This window comes from Agrilus planipennis, unplaced genomic scaffold (genome assembly GCF_000699045.2).
Source record: "Agrilus planipennis isolate EAB-ADULT unplaced genomic scaffold, Apla_2.0 scaffold38, whole genome shotgun sequence".
Taxonomy (NCBI): Eukaryota; Metazoa; Arthropoda; class Insecta; order Coleoptera; family Buprestidae; genus Agrilus; species Agrilus planipennis.
The window spans coordinates 352,396-366,928 of record NW_020438882.1 but is presented as its reverse complement, the minus strand read 5'-3'; the positions used below and the strand labels follow the sequence as shown (position 1 = coordinate 366,928).

The window sequence follows — 14,533 nt, the reverse complement described above, 5'->3', positions numbered from 1 at the left end:
CGGCACTTTGATAATGCGGCATCAAAGGTTTTGTACTTACTTCTCAAAGAAATTTGCCGCTTTTCGGAAGTACATGGTTATGATACACGCGCCGGCGGCTTCTTTTGAAATCTAAAACAATCGTTGCCGCCACGCCGAAATCATAACATTTGACACTATTTGATTGCCGCCATAGGGTGTAGGTATACTCATGCAAAATAATTTCGAATTTTTTTACACGCTTTATATTATTGTTTGATTTGCGGCGGCATCCTTATCATAGAGCCGGCACGTGGCGAGGCGGCGCGGTAGAAAGCAAGGATCATAAATGTTTATTAAGAAACAGTTACTTCCATGGAAAACGACATATAGGTCAGTTGATTTTTCGAATTTCTTATCAAATCTTCAGTTATTTATTAATCTGCTTGATCTTTACTATGGCTATATTCATTCAAGCTCACAATGTTCCAATTCTAATACGTTTTTCTAGGATTTAAAGTAAACTTTAATAAATAGTAATAGACTAATAGGTAATTGCAAGACTTGCAAGACTCTTGCTGCAAGACCAAGACCAAGACCAAGACTGGGAGCGCAAGACCAAGACCAAGACCAAGACCAAGACCAAGACCAGGTGTATTGGCGCAAGACCAAGACCAAGACTGGCTAAGTCTCGTCTTGTTCTTGCGTTTGGGCAACACTAATATTTTACCATCTTTCTTTTGTTTTAGATAAACTGGCGCAGCGTAAACAATTAACTGTGAAATTTCACTATTCTTAAATATTTGAGATAAGATCCGGAAAATTAATGATCAAATAAACAGCAGCCGAGAATATCTACGCTTAGATATGAGACTTACATTTACTTCTGCGGGATGCTGAGTAGACGAATATATTTCTATTTCATCGTCTTCATTTTTAGGAATAGCTAACACAGCATTAGTTTCAAGATAAAAGTGCTCCTGTCCTCCAGTCCTACATTCGCCCTCAATAATATTGGGTGCAGTTTTAAAAACAGCATCCACGTTACCTTTCTCAAACTTTCTAGTAATTGGAAAAAATGATTTGTGTTTTATGGCGTCTTCGATTGATACGATGATTGGCTGTAGTTCTTCGTATTCTACCTTGACGCTTTTGGCGGCCCTTTGGGCAGTTGTCTGATCGTTGGCCAAAACAATTCCAATCAACTGTCCCTGTGCGGTTACTTTCTTGCTTATAAACACTTCTTCGTCATGAAATACTGGACCGATTTTATTGCGCTCTTTTGGGATATCTTCGGCTGAAAAAAATGAGTGAACTCCTTTCGTCGCCAATGCTATAGAAGGATCTATCGATTTAATGTTGGCATGAGCTTTTGTACTTAAAACCAAACCCATGTACAACTCTCCTTCCAAGCTGGGAATGTCGTCACAATACACAGCTTCTCCTGAAGCTTGCTTGAAAGCTGATGCATGTACAATTGGACGACTAACTGTGTCGAAGGTGTTATCTTTTGGAGATACTTTAAAATACTGAGCACTTTTTATGGGTTTGGCATGGAAACCGTCTAGAGCACTGAGATCTTCTTTTCGTAAACTGTTTTTCCCTAGTTGGTCGTTTAATTCTTTGCGAATCTTCATAAAAGCTCGAAAGAAAAAACTCAAAGTTAATGATCTTCTGTACTGAACCATACCACCAGGAACTGAGGGGACTAATGGCATATCTTCTGCCAATGCATCTAATGCAGTATCTAAAGTTGCATCGTTCCAGTTTAGACCAATAAGTTTCCGGCATGTTTTAACAGGTACTGTTGTTACTGGGGCCATTCCACCGAAAGCCAGTCTTATGGTTTGTATCTTATCTGTTTCCGATTCGAACGTTACATTAACTGCAGAATTTACAATGGCGATATCATCGTCTCTTCTTCTTGCTTGTTTATAAGCATGAAAATATTGAAACTTTTCAGTAAATGGTATATTTATTGCAATGAGTATTTCGTTGTTTTTTACTACATTTCTTCTGTAACCTGTGAAAAAGTGTTCATCTAAAAGTACCTCACGATGGCCTCCGTCTAAACTTTTTAATTCTAATTTAATAGCTGCAGCCATAAAAATTGGGTTTAGATCTGAAATAGGACTTCCTGTCATTATATTCCCCCCTACCGCTGCCACACTTCTTATTTGCTTCCCGGCAAAGTAATGAAGCATTTGAACGATTTCTCTAAAGATTCGCGTCTTGTAATTTGGAAGATTGCTAATTTGGTTTTCAAGATAGTAACCCATTTCTAGTAAAGTGACACTGGCTCCTATTCTTACTCCGACTTTATTTACTTCTTTTATTAGCATTTCTGGAACTATTGTCGGTTGTATTATGACGGGATAAAGGAGACGTTTGAATTTAACTTCTACTCCTACTTCGGTATTTCCAACTACGATTTTAGCGTCTGGGTATTTTTGTTTTAGACGAAGGACTTCTTCCAAGTTTGTGGGTCTATACCAGCTAACGTTTGGGCCTTTAAATATGAGATTTTCTGTGTCTAATGTGTCAGATATTTTTAATTCTGGTGGGAAAATGGGTTCCTGAGAAGGATCGTAGGGTGCAAATTCATTTGGTTTAAATAACAACGTTTCTTCTTCGTCTTCATTTTTATCAATATTCGTTTTATTTCGACAGCACTGATCTCCCATTTCACAAAGGCCGTTTAGTTCACTATTTCTTCCGGCTGCGTTTCTTCGTTGTAACAATTCCCAATCTTCCGTAAATGTTTTATATCCTTCGATTATAGCCCTGTATCCCGTACATCGACAGAGATTTCCTTGAAATGCTATTTCCATATCTTTCATGGATGGTTTCGGCTGATTTCTTAATAGGGTGTACATCGACATAACAATTCCTGGAGTACAGAATCCGCATTGAGATCCATGAGCTTTCGCTAATCTCTCTTGAACAGGATGGAGCTTTGTTTTTGTCGATCCGATACCTTCCACTGTTGTAACAGCTAAACCATGCATTGAGCACACTGGCGTTAAACAGGCATTTACAGCCAAATGTCTTTTTAGTTAAAGAAAATTTGAAATTCAGGATTACAATTAAGTAACGTTTAAAGTTTGTTATAAAATCGACTACACACAATTAATCCTTTATATATATTTCTATTCGATCATGTAGTAAAGGCCCCAATTGTCAAGAGGAATTTTTGATATAAAATTGGAAATTTACTTTGTTAAAACACTATTTTTTAATAATACCTAGTAATTAAATGAAATGTATTGTTATTGTTACTTATTTTTATATTAACTGATCTTCTCTATTTTATGTTTAATCTGTGTTTAGAAGGATACTTAATTCTTTCTTCCTGGCGATCATATTTGGACACCATAACAGTGCAAGCGCCGCATCCTCCCTCAGCACACCCTAACTTTGTGCCACATAAACGCACTAACAATAATAATTAAGGAATATTCAATACGCAACAGCTTTTGCTATATAAAATACCTGAATCGGTCGCCAAAATTTTGAAAGCTCCAAGTTTACAAATTTTGTACATTTACTAAATAATAACGCAAAAGAGTGAATGAAATATTCAAATGTTTTATTTACTTACGTAAAATAATTTATTAATAAGGATACGCTTTGTTCTTAAATAAAATAAAAGGGTCCATTCTGGATCTACGTTTCGTTCTACAATCTAAAAACATATTGTTGTAATCTATTTCGCATAGTTTCTGTAGCCTTTTAACACTGTTTTTTTGCTAATAAATTATCAATTGTAAACAAAATTATTGCAAAATTATACATAAACAAAGGTTGCAGGGGATCCATGTAAAATACACTTGCTCACATCATAATATATGTACAATTTTATCTCAACTGCTTGAAAAAGAGTCTGAATTAGAATTATTTTCATTTTTTTTTATTTTAATGCCAATTTAATGTTTGCAAAGTTTTTACATTTTATTTGACAAGGACTACAATTTTCGTTAAGCCTTTAAAGATCAAGTTTGGATCAATAAAAATCGGCGTTTTTTTTTGTAATATTACAATTAAAATATGGATATAGTTAAGTTTTGAAAATAGATACTTTACAACGCAGTTTAAGCAATAAACAGTGTTAATAAAGAGAATAATGTTAGACCATAGTACTTCAGAAAACAGTTTCTCACAAATAAGCATTTTATCATACTTAGTGTTTTTCCGATACGAACCTTTTTTCCATTTACGAAAAAAACAAGCACAGAAGAATCCTTTGGAATCATCGTTTTCGTGTTCAACAGACATACATTAATTAATTAATTCCTTCACAATACCCACTCAAACACCTTTTTAATTAATTAAAGCGCGATGTATAATTCATTCAGTATTTTTCCCGACTGTTGCGCACAGTTATAACGAAATAGTGATATCAACACGCTGTTACTACGTTTATATAATTATTTTTATCATTAAAATTTTTAACAAGATATTGTGTTATGAAATTATCGCACAATTGAACGTCATCAAAAAAGCAGGTTTGTGTACGGTGGGAACGTATGTAAATAACAAAATAAGAGCAGATAAAATTAAAGACAAAATGATAACCTGCACACGACAAGGATCTACAACGAATAAATAAACAAAGCTTAATTAAAAGTTTCGATTAGGATTAATTTATTATAATACTAGCCGCCCGTAGTTATGTGAATTTTTTTGATATTTTAATGTTTTATATACATCATACATATTAAAGTTGACTTAAACTACTCAAAATTTGAGCGTTTAAATTTGAAAAATTTTGAAATTATGAATTATTTCCTTCAATTTTGTAAAAACACGTTTTCCTTGCCTTAAGACAACCTTATACGCATAAATGACACAAATGAAAAAAAATTTTGATCGTCCAAGTTTGAAGATAGATAAAAGAGAACCAGAAATTATAAACAATTTCCTTTGATTTCGCATAAAGACTTTTTCGTAGAAGCACATGTCACCTTACAACACCCTGCCACGCTTATATGATATAAATTTAAATGGTCTGTCTTAAACCACCGTAAATAGCGAAATTTTGCGGTCTAATTGTGCAAATTGGATAAAGAGGATCCGAAATTGTAAAACACATCATTATACTTCGCAAAAACATGTTTTTGTCGAAATATATCTTACGACATACTTCCACGCATAAATGATAAAAGTTTGTCTTAGACCACTGTAAATGGCGAAATTTTACAATCCAAATTTGAAAGTTGGTTAAAGGCATCCGAAATTATAAATTATATTATTCTATTTCGCATAATCGCGTTTTTGTTGAAATACATGTCTCCTTTCGACACACTGCTACGTTTAAATGAAACAAATTTAGACTGCCTCAAGCCACTGTAAAGATCGAAATACTGTGCGTCCAAATTTTGAAAAGGACCCAAAATTATAAATTATTTCCTAATTTTTTCGCAAAAACACATTTTCATCCAAACATATGCCACCTTACAACACACCCTGCTGTGTTTACATAATACAAATTTAAATTGGCTCAAACCACTGTAAAGAGCGAAATATTGTGCGCCCATGTTTGAAAAAGACCCAAAATTATGAATTATTTCCTCGTGTTTTTGCAAAAACATATTTTCGTCCAAACATATGCCACCTTACAACACACCCTGCTGCGTTTACATAATACAAATTTAAATTGGCTCAAACCATTGTTAAGAGCGAAATATTGTGAATCCAAATTTGAAAAGGACCCGAAATTATGAATTATTTCCTAGTGTTTTCGCAAAAACACATTTTTGTCGAAACATATGCCACCTTACAAAATACCCTGCAGCGTTTATATAATACAAATTTAAATTGACCTAAACCACTGTAAGGAGCCAAATTTAGCGCGCCCAAATTTAAAAAGAATCCGACATTATGAATTATTTCCTTCGTTTTCCCGAAAACAATTTTCATCGTAATACGTGTCGCCCTACCTCGTTTATATGGTACAAATTTAAATTGCCTCAAACGATTGTAAAAAGCAAAATTTAGAGCTTCCAAATTGGAAAATCTTTGTATTAATTTTGATGCGGTTTTCAATGAAGTTTCAAAATTCGGTAAATAATACTGCCATATAATAATTTGATTAAATAAGATTTTATTGCCATAAAACAACTAATAAATATATACAATGAACTTCACAGTTTACTACTATGGATAAGAATATTTATACAGTCTTCAAATTTAACTCAGCATCTATTATTTTTTCTTCTTCTGTTCCTTCACGTAAAGCATGCTGTCGAAGTAACTCTCGAACACGTAACATTTCAAATTTTGTTTTCGAGTAATTGTATCTACACCAAAACCAATAAGACATGTTAACTGTAGCAAAAGTTCCAACTCCAACACGAGTAGCTATTCTAGGCCGACTGGTAAAGAGAAAATACACTAATCCTGCTGCAACTCCACTGTATATGCCATATAAATAACTATTTCTGAAGCATGGTATTTTAGTAACATCTCTTCCAAATATTACGACACCCTACGAAGGGAACCCATATGTATTCAAAAAGTAACCTATTCCAAATACATATGACTTACTTGACTTTCACTTGGCTCTTCCATTTTCACATTTATATTGAAACTTATTGGTAATATTAATTTAGTAAAACTAAGTAATATTTGAGGTTAAATACATAACATAACCACACATCTTACAAACGTCAGTGAAAAACAAAATAAAATCAGATGGTATGGTAGTGGCAGTAGTACCACTTTAAGGTAGTAGGCAATTTATCTCATAATCAATCTTAATTAGGTGCTACATAAAACCAAATAAAACTTCAATGTGACTTTAATATGTATGATAAATGCACAATCCATAAAACAGAAAAATTTGAACTTTCCTCAGAATATAGTTATTTAATTCCTGCGTATATGTATACGCCAGCGTTATTTTCTTAATGTGTATTGGTGCTTTTGTATAAAGTTCTCTTAAGTACTTTTTACTAAAACGTTAATATTAATGATCAATCATATTTGGAAGTAAGTAAATTATCATGAATACAGTGGGGGATTTATTTGATGAAATAGTTTTGCTTTTGTCAACTTCTCATTCTGCGGTTGATACCGTATACCGTTACAATTCACACCTTCAATCGTCAATCCAATAAGTCCTTCACTTTGCAGTAAACCAAAACGGATATTTTGTATTAGTGTTTTTGTTGTGCTTATTTCATCAAATCGAAATGCTTAATATCTTTTCTGCATTGGTAGGTGGATAAACGATTCAATTAAAAAGTAATTTTTAAAAACTATTTAAGGTAAGAACTTTAATTCTTAATAATTATTACATTATTGACATTCTCGACATGACCTCATTGCAGGAAAACTATAAAATATGGATTGTCAGTCTTTAGATCCTTATGAAAAACAATTGTTTACTGTTTTCGAGAGTTATGATTACGAAAACTGTGGAACTTTAGATGAAAGAGGCCTTACTCAACTTTGTCAATCTTTGCATTTAGAGGACCAAGCTTCAGAACTTATACAACAATTGTTAAAAGAGAAAAAGAAACATAGAGTAACTTTCACTGATTTTAAAAGTGGCCTTTTAACACTTCTGGGTAAAATTCAGAACTGTTCAGAAGAAAATGGTAGTGAAGAAAGTGAAAATGACAAGCAGTCTCCTGATCGTGAAATATCACCTAAATATGTGTATGGTAGCAAAAAATATGGTCGACGTACCAGGCCAAAAATTGAAGAGGAGGATGAAAATGAAAACCTGATGAATAACACTATGGACAGTGCTGTAAGTTATGAAATTAAATTTTATTTTATAGAATAATTCTGCCAGATGGAGTTTGAAGTAATTTAAAAATTTCAGAAACAACACTGTTGACACAAATTCCTTATATATTCAGCAGTTTAATCTCATTTAACTGCAATCAATCCCACAGACAATTAACATTAATAATTGAAATTAAATTACAATACTTACTCAAAAAATTACTAATACATTATTTTAATCTTAGAATTCCACTGTGAACATTCCAGTACAAAAATCAAGTTCTCATGGTGATGTTCTACACAGTAAGAAACGCAAAACTAACAGTAAATTGAAAAGATGTACTTCTTTACCGGGAAATTATAATCGCAGTTTTCAACTTAACAGTCCTGTTTTTAATAATGCTAATAACGATCAAGAATTTCTATGTACAGAGGAAATGCTTCGTGAAGCATGGAAGAAACTTGGTGTAGGAAAAGATGGCTACTTAAATAAAAATGAGTTGCTTCTTGTTTGTAACTCAATAGGAATGGAAAGATTGGCAAAAGGAGTATTGAGACAATTATCTCTCAGAAGCAATTTTGACATTAACCAAAGGATCAGTTTTCAAGAACTCTTAAACGTTTTACAAGAAGATGATACATGGGCAGACATCCTAGGACCTGCAACCAGCATAAGCAAACCAATCAATACAGTGCAATGTCTAAAAGACGACCCTGAAGTTACTGATCCTGAAAATATACAGCACATAACGCTTGGTCCTAATGCAACTGGTTTTGTACACTCTGATCTTGTTATAGAGATGTGGGACAATGCTGGAATTCCTTCGCCAAAAAAACTCATACAGGATCTAGGATTTGATGATTGCCAGATTAAAGTTTCCGATTTGGCTATGATTTTAGAAAAGGAAATCAAAAGCATGGGAAACTCAAGATCTGGTTACACTTACCTTCATGTCACCCTTTTACAAGCAGTATTGACATTATATCAATCAGAAATTCGTAGTTTAAGAAATATTTTAGAGCAAATGCATGCTGAAAGAGAGAAATTGAAATCTGACGTTATGGAAGCTAATAACAGGGCAAGTCTCTTAGCTCAAGAAGTTGACGATAATCACGCTCGTATGGAGAAAAACACTCAGAATCATGTCAGACTATTGGAACAAAAACATTCGGATATTATTAAAGAAGTTACTGATCAATTTATATCTGAAAAAGAACAAATGACACAGCTAAACCAAAGCCTTCAACAAAAAATAAAGAGTATCGAACATGAAGAAGCGCGTTTGAGAGAAGAACTCAGTCTTTGTCAAACTTATTCCTCAACTATTGAAAAGGAAAATCAGGTCCTGAATAACCACATTTCTGAACTTAAACAGGAAAAACTTGAATTGGCGGAGCATATAAGTTTTCTAGAATCAGAGAAAGAAAATTGCCGAGAACTTGAGAATAAACAACTACATGTGGAGCAACTTCTATCTAAACTATCAACCCTACAAATGGAAAACGCAGAATTGAGAGATAAAAATGATGAAATGGTAGCTGAAATTGAACAACTATCGAGACAAATTTCTTTAACAAAATCAAAGGGAAACAATTCTTTAATCTTTGATGAGGTGGACGATGTCGCTAAAGATAACATTTCCAATGTTCTAGAAGGAATTGGAGCTGGCTCTAAAAGAAGAAATGAAGAATCCCCAACTAAGGAGTTTAATCCACTTGGTTTATGTAAGTCATTAGCATGTCTTAGTTCTCCCAGAAAAAATGAACTCATATGTTCACATTCATTAATTATTAATTCTATCTAAATTAATAAAACATTGAAGCTGGTAAAGTTTACAAAAGTTTATTAAAAAAGACTATTTATTTTTGTTTAGATGAAGGAAGTCCACGTCTAGGAAAAGTTCGAAAATACCAGAAAGAAGAGGAACTTTTGGTTGTTCAAACTGGATTAAATGAAAGTGGTCTAGATGGTCTGAGTCTCTCATCTTCATCTGGAACTGATAGCGAAGAAATGCAAAGTATGCTTTCCAGAATTTCCTTTTTGGAAGACATACTAAAGAAACATTCGATCTCCATTCCCGATAATTTTAAACCGCCCATAAACGCGCCGGTAAGTTGAAGTGATGCACGTAAAATGAACTTGAGTGATTTGGGTTATCTTTATGACATTAGATAAGATTAATTTTTATTCATTGATTTTAAAATAGATAAATTATTATTATTTGCTTTATTATTGGTGTTTTCAGTTGCTATATTGCGTTTTATTTCTATTTTTTGTTAGTAGAGTTTATTTGTAATGGTTGCACTATGAGCTAGATCAGTATTATTTTGCTATTTATTTTGTATGGGAGAAGCTAAAGAATGTGGCAGGTCTGTGATAAAATATCAGATTAATATTTCAGTATTACTAATTTTTCAAAGAAAAGAGGCTCTAGTGCTATCATTCTGTTAGCTTCTCCGTAGTATTTTGTTATGTATTTCTTGCCAATAAATGCATTTAAATAAAGCTCTGTTTTTTTTTTTATTATTTTTAATTAATACTGCAGAGAAGCTACTGATGATTGCATGGTTTGTTGTGAAACTACATATTGTTTAGCTGCTTGATACGATTTTTATAGAAAAGAAACAGTTAATTTGCATGTAACAATATAAATGAATACTTCAATTTTTATACTCTTTTTCTTTAAATTAGTTAATATCCATGATAACTTGTAAAATACTAAATTATTTAAATCAACTTAGGAATCCTGTAAATCCACTGAAAGCAACCTAAGCTGCATGATGAAACATTGTAAAGAACTTGAAAAAGCCATCGATTTCACTAAGAATAATATTCGTAAAATGTTGGACAACAAAAACCATCAAAACTCAACAGCACCATTGGAAATCGCCTCAACGTTAAACGAAGAACTAAATAAATTATCATTATCAACCGATCAAGAAACTAATCAAACCGATGACTTTAAAGATCTGCAAGAAGAATTACGTAAATGCCAAGAAGAAAACAAAGAACTTCGTTCAACATGTAGCGAACTAGAAAATTGTGTAGAACTTCTTCGTACAGAATATGAACGTTGTGAAGAATATTGGTCCCAAAAATTGGACGAAGAAAGAAGAATATTTGAAGATGAACAAAACCAGAGTAGTGAAAAATTACAAGAACTAATAAATAAAATGACGGAATATGAATTACAATTTGCAACGAGCGAATCGGAATATGGTTTACCTCCTATTGAAGAAAATAATCTCGAAACACAATTTATTGATCTTGAACGTGAATTTGAGGATTATAAAGCTCATTCAGAGGAGAAAATGACTGATCAAGAAAAACAAATATCTTATTTACAACACGAAATCGACTCGCTCAAAAAAGAAAAGAAAGAAGCTTTTGATATTTCAGTTCAAGTTAGTTCCGGGAAAATACCTGAAAAGTTACAAACTTTTCTTACGTCTTGTATAGTGGAAAAAACGGACTTATTTCCTACTAGCACAGGTTTTGATTTACCGTCCCCACCAGAAGCGTTTTCTGATAATCCTAAGAAGACTTTAGTAAATAATTCAATGAATTCTTTATGTTCACAAAATTTACAGACATCCGAGGAAAATCAACCCTCAACATCTACAGAGTCGACGCTTCCTTTAACTGACAAAATTAATAATCGACAACGGCGATTCCGAAAGCACGATCGAAATTATTTACAACGTCTTTGTAAGAAAGTTAATTCGAATAGAGGAGATTGTAATAATAGATGCTGCGGAAATAGTACAGAAGAACAGACTGTAGTTGTGCCAATTAGCATGTTTCAAAGTTTGAATAACCGATTACATCATTTAGAACAGAGATGTAAACATCTACAGTTAGTTCTAAAACAGCAACATTGTCATGCAGAACAAGTTTTACAGAGTAAGTATAAATCAATGAGAAAAGGGCATAACCGTGTAACCTCCTCTTTAATCACATTCTCATCGAATAGATAATCATTGATTCACAGCTTTAATTTAAAAAAATTGTGTATAAAAGAGGGAAACCAATGAATTAAAAGTGACAGGGGTTTTATTTGAAAAACAATTTTGCGTGATTATACGAGGGTGGATTGATAAGTTTCCGGCCTAACCAAGAGATGACGCCACTAGGCCTACCTTGAGGTGACATTCTATAGTACCATCCTTGGATAGCTTGTAGCTATAGTTTCAGCCCGATCTCCTTGCTAGTGTAGGTTTGACAGCACGCTGAACAAGACGCCTCTGTGGTTTTCGTAAAAATGGAAAAGCAGGAAAATCGTGCTGTCATCAAATACTTTTATTTGAAGGGGTTAACGCCGAAGGAAATAAAAAAAGAGATGGACTCAACACTGGGGACATCCTCCCCGTCATATTCAACCGTTAAGCAGTGGGTTTCCGAGTTTAAAAAGGGTCGTGTGAGCACCTCTGATGGGCCTCGCTCAGGACGCCCCGTTGAGGTCACAACTCCAGATATGATCGAAAAAATTCATCAAATAGTGCTGGGAGACCGCAGATTGAAAGTGCGTGAGATAGCTGAGACCTGTAAGATGTCATATGAACGTGTGCAACATATTTTGCACCAACATTTGCATATGGAAAAGCTCTGTGCAAGATGGGTGCCGCGTTTGCTAACAGTCGACCAAAAATTGATTCGAAAAAACATTTCTACCGCAAATTTGTCATTGTATAAGCGTAATCCAAGCGAATTTTTGCGTCGATTCGTAACCGTTGACGAAACGTGGGTCCACCACTACACTCCTGAAACCAAAGAACAGTCTAAACAGTGGATTGGACCAGGGGAACCAACTCCAAAGAAGGCAAAAACAATTTTTTCGGCGAACAAGGTTATGGCTACTGTTTTTTGGGATGCAAGAGGTATTATATACATTGATTACCTTGCAAAGGGTAATACTATCACTGGTCAATACTACGCAGACTTATTGCAACGTTTGAGCCACGAGGTGAAAATTAAACGACCTCATCTGGCGAAGAAAAAAATCTTGTTTCATCACGATAACGCACCAGCGCACACGTCAATCGTTGCGACGGCTAAAATCAACGATCTAAAGTTTGAATTGATGCCGCACCCTCCTTACTCTCCAGACCTAGCCCCGAGTGACTATTTTCTGTTCCCTAATCTCAAAAAATGGCTTGGCGGTAAGAGATTTGCGGACAATGAAGAAGTAATCGAAGCTGTAAATGGTTATTTTGAGGAGCTTGACGAATCAGTCTATAGAGATGGCATTAATAGACTGGAACACCGCTATGAGAAATGTATCAGCCTTGGAGGAGATTATGTTGAGAAATAAAAAAAAAAAATTTTTAAAAACCTTGTTTTTCTTGGTCAGGCCGGAAACTTATCAATCCACCCTCGTAAAGTTATACCCTTTAAACTTCTTTCTTCATCAATCCACAACTTTACAAAAATATTTTTCGTTTAATTTAAATTTTTATTATTAGGCTCATGGCAACAGTTCAGAGGAGAAAAGGCAGAACTTCAGTTTTTCCTTCGTAAGACTCAAGAAAAATTAGAAAATCAAATTCGTGTATGTAATGAACAATCGGAAAGATTGTCGAAGACAGATATGCTTGTTAAAGACCTTTATGTAGAAAATTCCTATTTAATCGCCAATGTACAGCGATTGGAAACACAGTGTCATATGCTTTCGCAATTTAACTCTAGCAGTTCTATTTAAACACGTGCCTTGTTTAATGTTTATGATTTTGCCATATATAGATTGTAAGGCGTTCGTTAATTTTTTTTTGTTAAGCGTTCGAGTGTATTTAAAGTTTTCACGGTGAACGTTAGTGTGTTTGCTTGCGTGTACGTGTCTTACTTCAATACTGAAAGAGTATGTGACGCTCTTGAAATATGAAAAAGATAACAAACGCTAGAACAGACAAGTTTCTATGAAGGTAGAAAAATATGTTTGACATTTTTTGTTGTTCTTCATCAGTTAATGGCCTAAATTATCCTAAATCAGTTACACAAGTTAAGGCACTAACCTGATGCAATAATCAAGAAACATGTTTCATATATACTTATTGGGTAGCTCATGGTGATAGTTTTTCAAATTATTATCGCTTATAGTCCATACTCTAAATAATAGAAGCTGATGTTCCATATCACTATACAATTATATGCATTATATTACGCAAATAATTTGATTAGAAATATGATATAATAACTACACTTATTTCAAGAAACGGTGCTAAATGAAAAACTTGATATCCAAAAACAACAGGTTATTTCCAGTTTTTCTACCTACTTATAATTAAAAATATTAATGTTTTTGTATAAAATAAAATGAATTTGGATCAGGGCACTACAACGCAGGTGTATATATGGTATAAATGAAATATTACAAGCTTCTTTATACCTTGTACACAGCAATAATTTAATTTAAAAAGTATCGTCTGTACCTGGAAGATTATAAAGAATGGTTGTATTTAAGATGTAAATGTATACGGTATTGTTTTAAATTTTGCAATTGAGCAACACAAAAATAATGATTTTTATATTTTATGCATATGCATATAATTATTTCCCAAAGAAAATATTTTTAATGAGACATTGCATTTGTTGAGGCATTTATATTAAACAGTTATTAAATTTACTTAATATAATATATTGTTTTATTTAGCTAGCTTAACTTGATGTTTTTAAATTAAATAATCCAAAAAGTAATTAAAAATACCTATACTTTGTTTCTTAGCTCAGAGAAACTACAAAAATGTAACTGTGAATAAATTTTAGAACTATAAATTAAATTGAACAATGCAGTTACTACACATGTAAGTCAAATTAATCATTGTATAGAGATAAGACCATTATAAT

General features: G+C 33.3%; 4 protein-coding genes across 4 annotated transcripts in view; 2 read left to right on the top strand and 2 right to left on the bottom strand.

Moving 5' to 3' along the window:
* The window catches only part of LOC108745235 (xanthine dehydrogenase), a 7,898-nt gene extending 3,502 nt beyond the window's left edge, over positions 1-4,396 (bottom strand). The window contains 4 exon segments of the mRNA XM_025981565.1: positions 676-3,006; positions 3,297-3,393; positions 3,586-3,643; positions 4,161-4,396. Of these exon segments, the coding sequence (XP_025837350.1) occupies positions 676-3,006; positions 3,297-3,393; positions 3,586-3,643; positions 4,161-4,211 (2,537 nt within the window). The 5' untranslated portion in view covers positions 4,212-4,396.
* A 1,648-nt stretch (positions 4,397-6,044) lies between these two features.
* Positions 6,045-6,632, bottom strand: LOC108745234 (cytochrome c oxidase assembly protein COX20, mitochondrial). Its single transcript, XM_018481375.2, has 2 exons — positions 6,505-6,632; positions 6,045-6,445 (listed from the first exon to the last, which is right to left on the bottom strand). Exons 1-2 carry the CDS (start codon positions 6,526-6,528, stop codon positions 6,131-6,133), a joined length of 339 nt encoding a protein of 112 aa, XP_018336877.1. The 5' UTR covers positions 6,529-6,632; the 3' UTR covers positions 6,045-6,130.
* A 413-nt stretch (positions 6,633-7,045) lies between these two features.
* Positions 7,046-13,445, top strand: LOC108745233 (ninein). Its single transcript, XM_018481374.2, has 6 exons — positions 7,046-7,226; positions 7,290-7,714; positions 7,938-9,417; positions 9,567-9,802; positions 10,435-11,596; positions 13,156-13,445. Exons 2-6 carry the CDS (start codon positions 7,304-7,306, stop codon positions 13,389-13,391), a joined length of 3,525 nt encoding a protein of 1,174 aa, XP_018336876.1. The 5' UTR covers positions 7,046-7,226; positions 7,290-7,303; the 3' UTR covers positions 13,392-13,445.
* Positions 13,446-14,473: 1,028 nt separating this feature from the next.
* LOC108745194 (protein Skeletor, isoforms B/C) overlaps positions 14,474-14,533 on the top strand; it is a 19,096-nt gene continuing 19,036 nt past the window's right edge. The window contains exon 1 of the mRNA XM_025981527.1: positions 14,474-14,490. Coding sequence (XP_025837312.1) covers positions 14,474-14,490 — 17 coding nt within the window. The remainder of the gene's footprint in view (positions 14,491-14,533) is intronic.

Excerpts from the sequence above, each read along its gene's own strand:
- LOC108745234 (XM_018481375.2), bottom strand. The coding sequence starts at position 6,528 with ATGGAAGAGCCAAGTGAAAGTCAA. Across the intron at positions 6,446-6,504 it reads AAGAGCCAAGTGAAAGTCAA|GGTGTCGTAATATTTGGAAG; the intron begins GTAAGTCATATG and ends TTCCCTTCGTAG.
- LOC108745233 (XM_018481374.2), top strand. The coding sequence starts at position 7,304 with ATGGATTGTCAGTCTTTAGATCCTTATGAAAAACAATTGTTTACTGTT. Across the intron at positions 7,715-7,937 it reads ATAACACTATGGACAGTGCT|AATTCCACTGTGAACATTCC; the intron begins GTAAGTTATGAA and ends TTTTAATCTTAG. Across the intron at positions 9,418-9,566 it reads GTTTAATCCACTTGGTTTAT|ATGAAGGAAGTCCACGTCTA; the intron begins GTAAGTCATTAG and ends ATTTTTGTTTAG.